The sequence below is a fragment of the Cebidichthys violaceus genome, unplaced genomic scaffold, assembly GCF_023349555.1.
Source record: "Cebidichthys violaceus isolate CVI_PGR_0920_01 unplaced genomic scaffold, fCebVio1.0.p SCAF_2, whole genome shotgun sequence".
In the NCBI taxonomy this organism is placed as follows: Eukaryota; Metazoa; Chordata; class Actinopteri; order Perciformes; family Stichaeidae; genus Cebidichthys; species Cebidichthys violaceus.
Genome location: NW_027176372.1, coordinates 16,658,149 through 16,672,981, shown reverse-complemented (window position 1 = coordinate 16,672,981; position 14,833 = coordinate 16,658,149). Strand labels below are relative to the sequence as shown.

The 14,833-nt window shown below is 40.4% G+C and overlaps 1 protein-coding gene across 1 annotated transcript in view; it reads left to right on the top strand.

The window, feature by feature from the left end:
• Window positions 1–3,559: 3,559 nt before the first annotated feature.
• dock2-like (dedicator of cytokinesis protein 2) overlaps window positions 3,560–14,833 on the top strand; it is a 90,424-nt gene continuing 79,150 nt past the window's right edge. The window contains exons 1-16 of the mRNA XM_068714803.1: window positions 3,560–3,833; window positions 6,002–6,085; window positions 6,546–6,586; window positions 6,785–6,840; window positions 6,931–7,027; window positions 7,115–7,263; window positions 7,460–7,595; window positions 8,244–8,401; window positions 9,891–9,972; window positions 10,230–10,365; window positions 10,964–11,039; window positions 11,195–11,271; window positions 13,028–13,278; window positions 13,592–13,690; window positions 13,894–13,966; window positions 14,239–14,342. Coding sequence (XP_068570904.1) covers window positions 3,791–3,833; window positions 6,002–6,085; window positions 6,546–6,586; window positions 6,785–6,840; window positions 6,931–7,027; window positions 7,115–7,263; window positions 7,460–7,595; window positions 8,244–8,401; window positions 9,891–9,972; window positions 10,230–10,365; window positions 10,964–11,039; window positions 11,195–11,271; window positions 13,028–13,278; window positions 13,592–13,690; window positions 13,894–13,966; window positions 14,239–14,342 — 1,662 coding nt within the window. The 5' untranslated portion in view covers window positions 3,560–3,790. The remainder of the gene's footprint in view (window positions 3,834–6,001; window positions 6,086–6,545; window positions 6,587–6,784; window positions 6,841–6,930; window positions 7,028–7,114; window positions 7,264–7,459; window positions 7,596–8,243; window positions 8,402–9,890; window positions 9,973–10,229; window positions 10,366–10,963; window positions 11,040–11,194; window positions 11,272–13,027; window positions 13,279–13,591; window positions 13,691–13,893; window positions 13,967–14,238; window positions 14,343–14,833) is intronic.

Sequence of the window (14,833 nt, the reverse complement as noted above, 5' to 3'; positions counted from 1 at the left end):
AGCGTGTGCGTAATGAGTGTGTGTGGGAAAGACAGGGGCGAGAGAATAAAGCGAGGGAGCAGCAGAAACTCGCACACAGCTCCCCGCCCCCCTTGCGTCGCCTCCTATTATTCTTCTCCATCTCTTTAGGGTAAATCGCTTTTGAAATTATTCTAATAGCTCTTCCATTCTCTAATCATGCCCTCTAACTTGCATGTGCCAGGTGCTGGGCTAAAGTGGGAACAAACGTTTGCCTTTGGAGACTGGGCAGAATAATCCAAGCAACCTGTTGCATTCTGCCTTAATGGAATTGCTGGCAAATAAGTCCAGTCTGTAGTGGGCAGACCAGGGGCAGACACACAGGAAGGCATGGTATCCATGCATACATCATTTCATGTCTTTTAAGATTTGTTTTACTTTGCGTGTCCCATGCTGACACAAATACCACTGCACTCTAAACTTTAAACAGTTTAATGATTCTTTAGAGCTTCATGGATGGATGGCTTTCGGGTAAGTTTATGAGAACTGGCACTAGTTGCACTGGCGGGATTTCAATGACCTGAAAGGTCACAAAGATTTCTAAATCAATCTCTCTATTTCTGGTGCAGCCTTTTACTCTGCCTTTATCTATTCCTCATGCGCTATGGCCCTTGATGTGGCTTCTCTATCATTTCCTATAAATGCATCTCCTGGGTTGCAGGCTAACATTCACAACTCATTATTGTGTCTCTTTTTTATAACTTTAGTCTTTTTTTTGCCTCCCTTTTTCTTATCGATCTCACTTCGTGTTTGGCTCTGTCTCATTTCCTGTGGCCTTCTTTACGTCATAGCTGATTCTGAATTAAATCTTTTTTTAAAATCTCTTTTTGTTTATTATCCTGATGTTAAAGCCTGCTGTCTCTTTTTATTCCTTCATCTATAGCGTCATCTCTGGTTATATCAGTCAAGTTTTTTTTTCCACGCACCTTTTAGCTTCACCCTTCTTTCTCCTTGTGTCACAGCAACAAGGTTCCAGTTTTGTTCCACTACACAGTCCGATGTGATAACATATCTTTCTTATCTTTTTTCTTTCTTTCTTTTGTCCTTATCTCCTTTCTTCATCTGCCTGTCTGTCTTTAGCTCACTCTCCTTTTATAAAGCAAACACATCGTGTCACATGTTACTGAGTGTCACCTCCTCACATGTTCGTATAGCTGGGGATGTTTCTATGCTCACCTTTCTGTCAATGTTGAATCCAAATCCAATCCGTGTTGGCAAGTTCTGTCTCCCCTCATGTTTCCATAACAACACACCCTCTGATGTTTCTGAGCTAGTGAAGATACCTCTGGAACTGCCACCTCTGGGTCGACAGTGTCATCAGTGATATCTTTAATAATTCACTTCATAGTTGGTTGTTCCTTGGCTTTGATGCCTTTGGGCTAGAGTGTTCCCATGCAAGGCAGAGTACGGAAAGGGAACATTTATTTGTCTGGTAGTGTATAAAAAGGCAGTTGGCAGTGATACCTCAAATTCCATTAGCATTGAAATTTAAATCTTTACTGTGGGAAATAAAACCACAGCTCGCAGTCTAGGTAAACGACGTGTTTAAAATATGCCATATTTTGATAAGATAAGATGAGGTAATGCAAGGGGAATGAAACAAAAAACAAAAAATTATTTAGAATTGTCTACCACCCTCTATTGGATCTGCAAAGAATTAACTTCATTTCTAGAAATAAGCCATTTGTTAGTGTGTTAGCCACAGGAAAACAGGCAAGAGAAATTTAGCCAAGAAGTGACTTAAGCGGCTTGTTGCATACTGTATAGTTTCACATAGCCAGCCCTATCTCCACAGCGATGTGTCAGCGCTAAATAAAGGTCTGGCTCCACACATTATGCTATGTATGTAGGGGGAAAAAAAACGCTCTGGCTCATTTGTATTTCTTTAAACCAATCACAATTGTCTAAACACACGATGCAGCGATGGCGCCTTTGCAAAATAGATATAGAGGCAAAGTCCCGCCCCTCCTGTTGACCAAATAGGTACGGTAGTGAAACAATGTATCTTTCGCTGCTGATTAAATGCTGCTGATGTTTTGAATCAGCTTTGTTGTTCGTCTATCAATTTGGACAACCTCATTGGTTGAGAGCCAACCTGCAAAGCAAACTTTTATATCATAAATGCTACTTTGGCCGTCCAAGAAATGGTATTGGCTCATTGAAAGTGCTAAGAACATGGAGGTATGTTCACTTACAGTATATGTGCTGTTATTGTGTAAACTAGTGATTAGTACTGGATGACTTTCCACTTAGTGGGACTCTTGTTGCAAGTCTTTACCACCAGGGTTATAGAATTGACTTAAGAGGAAGGTCAACTTTAATAAGTGAGTTAATTAAGGTAACCAGTGGAGTTTCTTCTGAACGAACAAAAGTTATGATTGCATTGTTTCTCACCAAAACACATGTCTGTATCCTTAAAGCTCTAACAAATGTTTTGAATGCATTTCCTTTCTCAAAACATCTGAAAAGCTAATTTTTAGGTATTTTAACTCCTGCATTGTTTACATCCATGATTACTTGCTAGCAGTCTTCTTCTTCCCTGTTGCAGGCGTGTGCATGGGATAAACAGAACGTGAACTCACTCATGGAAAAAAAAAAAAGCTCAAAAGTGGTATTTGAGGTCAAAAACTCAGCATGGAACCTTCATGCTGATGATAAAACCTGAAAGGATGGATGATTTTTATTTTAGAAATGCAGCATTTGGATGCTAAATCATACTATTTTATCCATAAATTAGTAAAAATACACGTATCTGAGAGTAGTTCATAATTATTCTCAAGAGTGGGGTCAGTAAAGTATTATGGAAGGCTCTTACCAGCTGTTTGTCTTGAGGATGTTCTCAGCACTGGAGATTTATGGTTACCCTGGAAACATCATCTGAAGTGGCTACAGGGAAGGTGAAGGAGTGTATAACTAGATTCATCTCTGAATTGAGTTCCTGAAACCAGCAAATTCAGAAACTACTTCACACTTTGTTTCACAAAAAATGTATTCTGTGAAATCAACAGTCCAGATGCCGTTTGAGCTGCTGCTGTGTTGCTATTTGCATATTTGTAATAAGTGAAACTATTTTCCAGAGTAACTTCTTGTAACATAAGCATTTTATATTCGTAATTTTTGAAAGGTGGAGAGATGACAGGTGACACAACATCAAGCTATATTGCCTGTGGTGCTGCGTCTTCCACCTTCAAACACTTTGGATTTCACAAGGTTGAGGGATGACACATAAAGAGACGAGGTGAGTGCACAGTGTGAGCTGGTAAACTATCGATCGAAGTTATCCACTTTGTACGCCGTGTGTTGTCCAGTACTCATTTTGATCAGATTGGAGAATGAATCACGAATAACACTTGCATGCTATTTACATCCCTGTTCAACCCCTAACATTGTTTTACATTCAATTATAATACAGATAAAGTAATCAGCTAAGTCCAAATGAGAAAAAGGGAGACTTCACACACGACACAGGCCTGTGGGCTCTACAGGACTCCACCTTGTTACACTCACTCACTTCCTCTTAACGGCCTGAAGTCAGGAAGAGACGAGAGACAGAAGAGGAAGAGAGGCAAAGGGGGATGGGCCTGTTGCTTTCATTTGAAATAAAACAAAAAAAAATACAGAAGTAAAAAGTTCAGCAGGCAGTCTTCTTTAAAAAACAGAGAGAGATAGAGAGAGAGAGAGAGAGAGAGAGAGAGAGAGAGAGAGAGAGAGATGAATAGGAGGTGAGTCGGAAAGACAAGACTCAAAATAGAAAGTAGGGCTACATGAAATCATGGCTCCTTGGACGAGGACCACCACGGAGCGGTATGGTGTAGGTAAGTCAGTATGAGCTCACTTGTGTGTGTCTTTGTATGTGTGCATGCACATACGTGTTTCTATAGTGTCTCTCTGTTTAGTCGTGCTATGAATAAGAAGGAGAAAAATAGATGCCCAGCGCTTCCTGCTTAACAGGATGTGAGCAGGTGCTAACGGCCTTACAGAACTTTAAGATGTAAACGTAAGATGTAATACCCACAAAATAACTTAACTCCTAAAATCATATTCACCGTTTACCTTCAATGCAACAGAACGTATAAGAGCTAGTGGACTGTTTGGTGGATGAAATCATATTTAAAGTTACAATCCATCTTAAGAAATGAGTGGCAGTTAGTAGGCAATCCTAATGCATTACACTATGCAGCTCATGAATACAGAAGTAAGCAGATGACATTTTTAAGTGTGGAGAGATTGCTTTGGGCACCAGGAAGAAATCATAGATGGTTAAAGCTCAACTTCTCACTACAATCTGTAGTTTATCTGGTTTGTGGGTTGAATATGGCCGAGTTGATCACCATGTGTTTCCGTTAGATATGCGTGACAGACACAAGCTTAGCAGGAATACTGATTTCTGACTTCAAATACAGAATGACAGAATGTAATAGCGGAGGTTCACTGGCTTGTTGCAGACGATACATTCATTTATCAGTTACTTAGGCATATAGTTAGCATCGTAAGTCAATGATGACATTTAATTGAAGTCTTTTACCGCTTTATATCTTAATATATCTATTTTACATTTTGCATCGATTATTAATAACATTACTCAATGAAGTGTTGTTTATCTACTGTATCTAGACTGAATTTCTTCCTGGTCTGTGTAAGACTACAACACAGGAAGTGGAGGAAGAAGGAGGGACGCGTTTTCTTTGAAGCCGAAATACTGTCGAAACCACATAATGTTATGAACTGTACACACACTTACCTTTTCATTTTGAAATAATTATGTATTTCAATTGAAGTATTGGTTCAGAAATAATGTTCAACTTTTCACACAGTCAGAATTATGTTATTTAGCCTTAATTCTGTGTATAAGTGCTTGTTTTCCTAAGCCATGAAATATAGGAAGGAGGAGTGGGGGAGCTAGTGCAGACAGTTAGACAACAGCTTCACTACTACTCTTATTTTCTGCAACAAACTGATATCCAATGCAAACAGTAGTAGTAGTACAGCAGTTGCTGCACTAAGGCTGCTAATGAAAAGCATAGCCTTTAAATTACTGATCAATCTGCAGATTCATTTTTAGGTCAATCATTAAGTCTATGAAATGTCAGAAAATAGTGACTTTTTTTTATTTATTCACTTCTATCTTAATTTATGTTATGTTATTTTGTATTGCTTATTGTTTTTAAATGTCATTTGAATAGTTTTATTTGAATTGCCTCTGTTTTGAAGTGTGCCATGTAAATAAAGCTGCCATCACAATTCCCTCTGAGACAGAGACATCTTCAGATTGCCCGCTTGTCTGACCACCAACAGTCCCAAGCTCAAGGAGATGTAGTTTATATTTGATGTATTACAATTTGAGAGGCAGAAACCAGGCAATGTTTGGCATTATTGGTTAAAAAAAATACTTACTTCTTTTAATGTAATCATTTCAGCTCAGTGTGAATATTTTATAAGCAATCTGGCCTGCCAACGGTCCATCCAGTGACCATGCACTTTTTTAGTTCACTGACCGAAGAGGCCTGGAAAAAGGGAGAGAGAAGGTGTTGACAATAAGAACAGGCAGGAATAAACCTACACGTTAGTTGGATCTGTTGGTGACAGGTAATCCACGCTTTTAGCTTGACGTGAACTATTTTCAACATTTGTTCATCTTACACTAGGAGTAGCTTTCTTCTTCCACTGATTTACTTCAGTGTTTCTCCTTCTCTGTGAACGATCATGGACGTGCTCTGGTTTTTGGTTCTTTAGTCGCATTGCCCTAGCCTCACATATGCACGTGTCAGTTTGGCAAAGGCGGTTGCAAAGGTTACCAAAAGAACTGCTGCACCTCATCAACTAAGCTAACACTAGCTTACCGCCTTCTGCTAACATTCATAACATGAGTATCAGCCCGGCACAGTTGGTGTTTGTGTGCTTGGGACGTTATTTCACTGTATTGCCATTAAACAGCGGTCTATCAAATGCACCCCTCATCAGACTGTAATTATTTCCTTTTTAGTTAAGTGGAATTTTGACGGCAGTGGAGAGAAGCAGCTCTCCCTCGAGGTCGGCGATGCAGTCCAGATCCAGGAGGTCTGCGATGGTAAGACTATCTCAAAATATAAAAATGGGAAGTATTATTTTCACTTATGCTGTATGGTGTCCCTAAAGAAACTTTCCATGTTGTTTTTTTCACATTTCTCTGTGAAACATTTAAGATATGTTAATATTTTACCAAAATAAAAAATGACAAAAGTTGGTGACTACTTATAGTTTTCATAAACATAGTTTAAGTAAAATATGTTGGCTGTCTGCATTTCTTGTCATCCTATTTCATGTATTTCACATAATCAGATATTAAGAATGTGTATTTAACTTTCCTGTACAGTAGAATATATCTGTTTGATTTTTGTATCAGTTAAGTATGCATCATAGTTTTTGCACTAGGTTTCAGTCCTCCAACATATGGCCTTGACACGTCCACATTTCAATGTGAACACCTCAGGCCTGCTCATGCAGACACGGCAGTATGGAAGTAAGGTGACAGTCAATTTGTCTTTCAGGATGGTACAGAGGCTACTTGGTTAGGAACAATGCCCAACGGGTAAGACCTCACACAAACATATCCTGTTTTTTTACACCAGACAGCGCATCACATTGATTTTAGCAGGGAGGTGACAATAACACAATCACTTTTATTCAACTGGGAGATCCTCTTTGCTAGTTTTGTTGAGAGGAGAGGTGAAAGCTGCCACTGATTACATGTTTCCCCCTTATCTCCCCCATGCATATTCCTCTCCAGGGAGTGTTCCCTGCCAGTTTCATTCATCTTAAGGAGGTCGTCATTGATAAACGAGGGTGAGTGCATTTAAAAGGTCTTCATCTGACCCCAAAAGTTATGTTTTTTGACTTTGTATGACTTTCTTTGGTTTGTGTGTGCGACTACAGAGATCAGGAGGTAGTGATGTCTTCAGAGATGCCCTTGGTAAAGGAGGTTACCACCACATTGAGGGAGTGGGGAAGCATATGGAAGCAACTCTTTGTGGTAAAAAAAACAACAAGTGAAAACCATTTGTGTATGTGAATGTGTGTGTGTGTGTCTGAGAGTAACGCTATACATCTACCCTTCCAGGCCAATAAACTGATGCGTGTGAAGCAGGTCCAGAGGCTGATGTGGGAGCTAATGGAGTGGCGTTCCCAGCTCCTGTCTGGCACTCTGCCCAGTGATGAATTCAAGGAGCTCAAGCAGAAAGTCACCTCCAAGATTGACTATGGCAACAAGTATGTCTGCTTAAAAACACTTCTCCCCTAATATTTCATTTGTCTCCGCTCCCTTCTCCCTCCCATCACCCCTATGTCTTCTTCCCTCTAGCACTTCCGTCTTCACTCGTTGCCTTTGTTGTCCTCTGTCCTCTGTATGCCTTTAATCAATCTTCCCAATCCTCACCTGAGTGGTATCTCCTGCTTCCTACTACAGGATCCTGGAGCTGGACCAGGTGGTTCGGGATGACAATGGTAACATCTTGGACCCAGAACGGGCTAGTGTCATCAGTCTGTTTCGGGCCCACGAGGAGGCCACAGCCAAGATTAATGAGCGCATCAAAGAGGAGCAGGTAAGGAAAAAAGGAAAAAGATGAGAAGTGATAGAATCTCATGGGTGGATGTGATGGCAGATGTTGTAATTATAATATAATTAATTTGGCAACTTCTTTGTTATTGCTGTGGTTTGACTGCACTAGACTTCCCAGAGAAATGTGTTCCGTGGGATTTATCCTGGGAAACTGTTCATAGGAAAATATAATAAGCTATTGAGAACTAGATATATATTAAATAGATAATAGATTGAATAGTTGGAATTACAATGAAATGTAGTAATGAAACTTTATCTGCATGAAAATGCCACCGATAATTCATTTTACTTGCCAATCATATCTGCAAGTCAAGCCTAATTAGGATTTCACTTCCATACAAATTGGTTTGACTTAATTTCATCTCCATGCAGCCTACTTTACATTGATTCTTAAGTAAGACGAGAATGTACTCTATCACGATTTTCTGATTCCGTAATTTTCTTCTCCCTTCCAAACCCACAATCTGGATGTAGCAGCTGTTACATCCCAGAATAAAGTAACCAACTATTAATTCTTATACCAGCCAACCTGATTTCTCAAGACCTTGAAATGAAGGCTTTCGGCTGGCATTTTATCCTGTTAAACCCTTGTCCCAAGTTAACCTCCTTCAACTAATGTCCTCTCCTGCAGTCCAACATCCAGACAGACCACAGCGGGATCTCGGCACGAATCCAGTCTTCCCCCACCCACAGCCTCTACGTCTTTGTCAGGAACTTTGTCTGTCGCATCGGAGAGGACTCAGAGCTCTTCATGTCCCTCTACGACCCCGTCAAACAGAACATCATCAGGTGTCACTAATCCTTCTCTCTTAGATTTAGTCCCCACCCTCATACAGTGAGCTTCAAAAGCTGTTTTATAACATGTTGAGGTTTTCTTTTCAGTTTGTTGTTTTCTGGTTGATTTGAGGATTTGAAGCCCCAGATTCATATCAAATTTGAAATGTAATTTTTGGGTGTAGCGTTAAGTCACATTGAGATAAAAAAAAAAAAGATGCATAACTATGAACAGCTATTGTTGTTTCTTTAAAAAATGGTCTTTGTATAGCTTATATTGATGTGATTTTGTCAAGGATTTAGATCATAAAATAAGTAAATGTTGTCCATTAAATGTAATAAAAACATTAAGATGGGTTTAGCCTCCACCATATCCCTCTTAGTACCTATTTACTGACTAAAACCAATGAAAACAGCATTGAATTCAAGTTTAACCTCAACCCCAAACCCCTCAGCTGTCTGTATACCTCGCCTCTTGCTTCCTCATTTGTCCTGTCTCCTCCATTGTTGAACCCCTCTAAATTAGAACAATGGGATACCAAAAATAAGAATACAGAAAACACAAATTATAGGGCAGCAGATACTGACTGGCAGTGCTATGTGGTGCCTGACAGTGCTGATGCTAAGCCCTGTCACTCACTGTCGTACTGTGTATATCTAAGTCTCAGCAACTGCAGCTGGTAGTTTTAAGATAGATCTGGATCGATCGTGTTTTTCTCGATATATATATATCCACCACCGATGGATCTCTTACTTTCTTGGCATTTGTCCTGGTTTATTCTGTCTCATTTGCTCTTGTTATGTTTGGTATATTTGTCCTTCTGTCGTCAGTCTTTGTGTAATAAATGGTAGATAGTGGGTTTTGTGAAAGGAATGTTTAGGAACTTTTTCCCAGCTTTGATTCACCCCGCTGTACCCATAGACACTCATCTATGTGTCTGTCTTGCTGTCTTTCCCTCTATTCATCTCTCTGTCAGTGTCTGTTACATGCTTGTGTGTCAGAAAAAAAGGCTATTGGGAATAGAGGGAGTTGTATTTTTAGCACTTCAGTCTAAATTGTTATGCAGCTTCACTCGGTAACATTCTGGTTTCCACTCAAATTGAAATTTGAACTTTATTTTCCCAGAAATCATGTAATGTCACATCAGTAAACTTCATATACTGTAGCATGGCCATGTACACCAGACAGGCTACTCTGTGATCCTCTGCCAAAGAGAACCTAAAGATGAGGGAGGCAAACAGTCCAGCTTTATCTGGATCAAGCACTCGCTCAGTCCTGGAATGGACCCAGATATCTTCTCTACCTTTTTGTTTTATCAAGTCCCGTAGATGTAAATGTGCACATGCCTTCTCAAGTAGAGTGAATATGCAAAGTTTCAGTCTAAGGGAATGAGACAATCTTTATTCCAACTTCAAATGATATGCTATGTGTGGCTGTAAATTTAAATATTGTGTACTATAGCTTTGCAGAACAGTAACAACAACTGTTTTCTATGCTTTGCAGTGAGAACTACTTGGTACGTTGGGGCAGTAAAGGATTCCCCAAAGAGATTGACATGCTCAACAACCTGAAGGTTGTCTTTACAGTAAGTAACCAAAGGAGGGCACTATCACACTGTTTCTCAGCACTACAGACACAGCACTATGAATAGATGTATCCCCTCTTAGAAGATTGCATCGCTGTATCATTTTCTCTCTCACCATCTTTCCTGCTTAACCTGATGTCCCCCAACTCCTCTTTCCTCCGTCTTTTCATCCTTGTGTCTCTTATTCCCACTTCCACTCTATACTTATTGTTTTGCTTTCTTCTTTCTCTGTTCTCCTTTCTGTGTGTCTAAACCAGGACCTGGGGAACAAGGACCTGTGCAGAGAGAAGATTTACCTGATCTGTCAGATAGTGAGAGTGGGCAGGATGGACCTGAAAGAGACAAACCTCAAGAAATCCACTCAAGGCCTGAGGCGGCCGTTCGGGGTGGCAGGTACTTGAGGATCAGCCAATACAGCTTTTTTTTTTGGTCAAAGGTGCTTCTAAATGGCCAATCCAAGTGTTCAAGCAATGTGTGAAGTCTTATTTGTAGTTATTAGACTAATTTGTCTTATTCCACAGCTAAATGTTACCAGTATAGACAACAATAATGGCCTTTAGCAGCCTTCTTAGTCATTTGTGCTTTTGTTCCGAAAAGTTCAGAGTAATTTTCTCTGATTTGTCAGCAGTTGCTGCTGCTACCGCATGTATTATTGCCCATATTTACACCTGGGAGCTGACCAATACAACCACAGTGAACTTTTGCACAAACTGAATTGATGGAGACCGTCCACTAACTTTTTCATTACCTTGATGTTATTGTTGCTCCCACTGGCTCAAAAAAGTTGCGTATATCCTTAGTCCACCTCTGCAAAGAGCTATCAGGGTGTGTAGAGGGGCAGGTTTGCTGGACTAGTTTGTGATAGAGAGATTTAAATCCAAATGTTCACAGAGGCTGTCATTGCTGACTGATATGAATTCGTATCTGAAATTACTCTGTAGCATTGTCTTTGATATTGTCATCGCAGACACATTTTTCCTTTTCTTGGCAGTGATGGACATTAGTGATCTCATCAAAGGGAAGATCGAATGCGACGAGGAGAAACAGTATTTCATCCCCTTCTTCCCGTATGTCCCATTTTCCTTCTCTATTACTCACAAATCCTCCTGGTAATTAAATAGCAATATTGCAATTTTGTTTGTGAAGGTTTTAGCATCTGCACCATTTTCAGATCAAACAGCTTTTGTGTGTTCCTAAAGTGTGTTTTTCTGTGTTTATTCAGGGTAGTTGCTGAGAATGACTTTCTCCACTCCTTGCTGAACAAAGTGACAGCATCGCGAGGAGACAGTGGTGGACAAGGTTTGGCTTCTTTCTCCGTTTCCTAGTGTGTAAGCCATGTGACTTAAAGTCAGTGGTCCTGATAAAGGTTCCCACTGGACTGTGTATGCTGCAGTCATTTGTGGTCAGACAAAATGGCCATTTCTCATCACCTCATAGCCTCTGCTCACTGCTGCCTGGGTAAATATGACAGACATTATCCTGATGGATAGCATGCGTCCTCGAGCCAATGTCTTCATATTACTTACCCTTTTCTCCCTCACCAGCCTCCGGTATCGCTGCCCGCTACCTTATGTTTATGGCTGACTTTGACAGCCCTTATGGGTGACACTGTCTGGTTCCACATGGAGTGTTGGACATGTTGGACTACACTGTCATCTCGCTCAGCCTTTATCTTTTATCTCGCTCCTGAAAGCCCTGGGCATAACCTAGATATGAAAAGAGCAGCTGAGGTCACCAGATGTCTGTTCTTAACATTACCCCTAATTTGTCCTTCCTCTCCCTTTGAGATGCTTCTGCAAAAGTACACATACCGTATAAACACTGACACACGCATTCAGAGTAGGTATGTGGTTACCCCAAAAAATGTGGGTTTGTGACATTCACCCTAACCCTTTCACCAACTCTGTATTCCCCTAAAAAAGGTAACCCTTGTTTCTGTGCTCTGTCCATTCTTTTTCTTTGCTTTCTCACATAATTTCTCTGAAAGCTTTGAGAACCCATATTCCTTTGAACTAAATTTCTGCCTATTATGATATAGCTCTTTCTTTGTCTCTTTCACCCCCCCCCCTACCTGTTTTACACCCCTTTAACAAACAGGAGACAGGCATTTGATAGTGTTATTAATTACAGTGTGGTGTGTAACAACAGAAGACATTTTCACTTCCACGCTTCACTTTGAAACACTTTGACGTTAAGCTCCCCATAGATGAATACAAAAATTTTAGACAAAGTGGATCTCACTCTAAGTTCAGCCCTCAGGCTGAATGTTTCAGGGTTTCTGTAGGTTCTGAAAACATGTTTTAATAGTGCCGGGTCCTTGAAACTCCTTGTTCATTCATTTGCCTTTAATTTGAATTTACTTATCTGCAGAGAGAAATGAAAATTCCTCTCTGGATCCCTTATTTGAAATAGCCTGGAGTGGCACCTATTTGTCCAAGTAAATCTTCTTCAATTGATTGATATTTGGTCCCACAAAGTGTGTGAAGTACAGTATTGACTTTAACTTTCTGAAAGCTACACATACCCTGTGTTTTCTTCACCTGTTTGGGGTTTCATTTTGGTCACTAATAAAGTGTAACAGGAGAATATGTCTCTCTCCCAGGACTGTGAAACTGGACAGTAAAAAGGAGTGAATAAGCAATTAAATCACTACCTGGAATAAATAACAGATACTAAACAGTTGATATGATGAAGGTTCTTCACTGAAGATGGAAATCCTTTAATTAAATCCCACAGTGAAACATAGTTCCTCCACAAATTTAACACATCTATCAACTTGTTAAATTTTTACTCTCTAGATTAACGACCCAATTCAAAGTAGTAATATATCCAGACTGATGCCATTCATCAGTCTGTCATTTGTCTAAAGACTCACAATTCTTGAGATCAAGTATCATGATGATACTTTTTCAGGGGCTTATCAAGAATATGTATTTTTTACGTAACATTAAAAGGAAAAACTGATTCATCGGTCTTACTCCAGACGTTGTGTAAAAATGTGCTGTTAAACATTAATGCATAGCCTTCCCTCCTCCTCTACCCCACCTCCCTCCAGGTCTGTGGGTAACTATGAAGGCTCTGGTAGGGGACATAGTTCAGATCCGGAAGGAATACCCTCACCTGGTGGACCGCAGCACTGTGGTGGCCCGCAAGCTGGGCTTCCCAGAGATCATTATGCCGGGAGATGTTCGCAATGACATCTACCTCACCTTACAAGGCGGCGACTATGACAAATACAACAAGACGACACAGAAAAACGTGGAGGTCATCATGTGGGTGTGCGATGAGGAGGGCAAGGTCATACAGGTGAGCAGCATGAAGAGATGAGGCCGGGGACGCACAGAGCACGTCACTGTATTTGAATAGAGAAGGGATTTGTGTCAACGGATTGATTTGTGTGTGTGTGTGTGTGTGTGTGTGTGTGTGTGTGTGTGTGTGTCTAGTATGGGCCAGTGAGCAAGCACAGCACAGATCAAGCGCTTATTCACGCTTTCATAGTCAGGGGCACGTAGACGTGGTTTTAATCCCAGAATGAAAATCTATTTTAGCACATACACAAACAAACATAAAATCCTTCAGCTCAATATATTACGTATTTTTCTCTCTCTCTCTTTCCTAGAACTCCATCTGTCTGGGAGCAGGGGATAAGGTGGTCAGTGAGTACAGATCCGTCATCTACTACCAAGTCAAACAGCCCCGCTGGATGGAGACAATTAAGGTGTGTGTGTGTGTGTGTGTGTGTGTTGTAGAGGGAGTTGCAGAACTATTCAAAAGTAGTTGGTGGTACAATTTTCATTGAGAATCATGCATTTGCATTCCTCATCTCAACCATAACTTTATTTGTATAGAAAAAGAAGCCCCAGAATATCATGGTATACCTGTAAAAATGTAAATATATCTGTAATTCCACATGTCCTTCAGGTGGCAGTCCCTCTGGAAGAAATGCACAAAATTCATTTACGCTTCATGTTCAGACACCGCTCTTCCCAGGAGTGTGAGTATCAGCCTCTCTGCCTGTCTGTTCTCTCCATACATCCACACTCACCTCTACTCTGATCCCCCTGAGCATTATGGGACACTGAAAGGACCGAGTAATTTGAAGCAATTTGGAAAATGACCCAAGGCATCATTACGCACACTTGATTATATAAACCAGTTATCCTTCCTCTCGTGCCTGGAGTCTCACCCTCACTCCTCCCTTTCTATTTCCCTGATTTGTGTCTCCCCTGAACCCTCCCTCTTTCCGTATACAAAATCCGTCTCCAGCCAAGGACAAGAGTGAGAAGAACTTTGCCATGGCCTTTGTGCGTCTGATGAAGGAAGATGGGACAGTTCTACAAGATGGGCTGCATGACCTTGTAGTCTTCAAGGTCAGAAACAGAACTTTTGCAGAAAGAAAACAGATAAACTCACGGGTTCAGTGTCTTATTCAAATGAAATAAAGAGTAAAGTACTGTAACCATTCGACTACCAAGACACTCCCTGAAGTAGTATGTCAAATTAAAAGTAGCAATTCACCAACTGGTGGTTAGTACAGTAACACAGACAGTTTATAGAATTATTTTGATACATCATTCATGGTCAGACTTGAATGAATGGGGAAGATTATTCTAATTGTACCAAAGATCGCTGCCATTCCCCACTTAATACTGGAGGCATTTGTATGAATATAATAGTGACAAATGAATGGTAGATAGAGGTCCCTGAGGTAATATGCCTTAAACATGGTAATGAAAAGCAGATTAATTGTTTGTCTGAAATATACTGTATATACTGTAACAGTTGTGCTCAGTTGCTTCCATCATCAAAGACAATCTTATAGTGAGTCTGGATGGGAGATTATGGCCACCCAGGTTGGTTG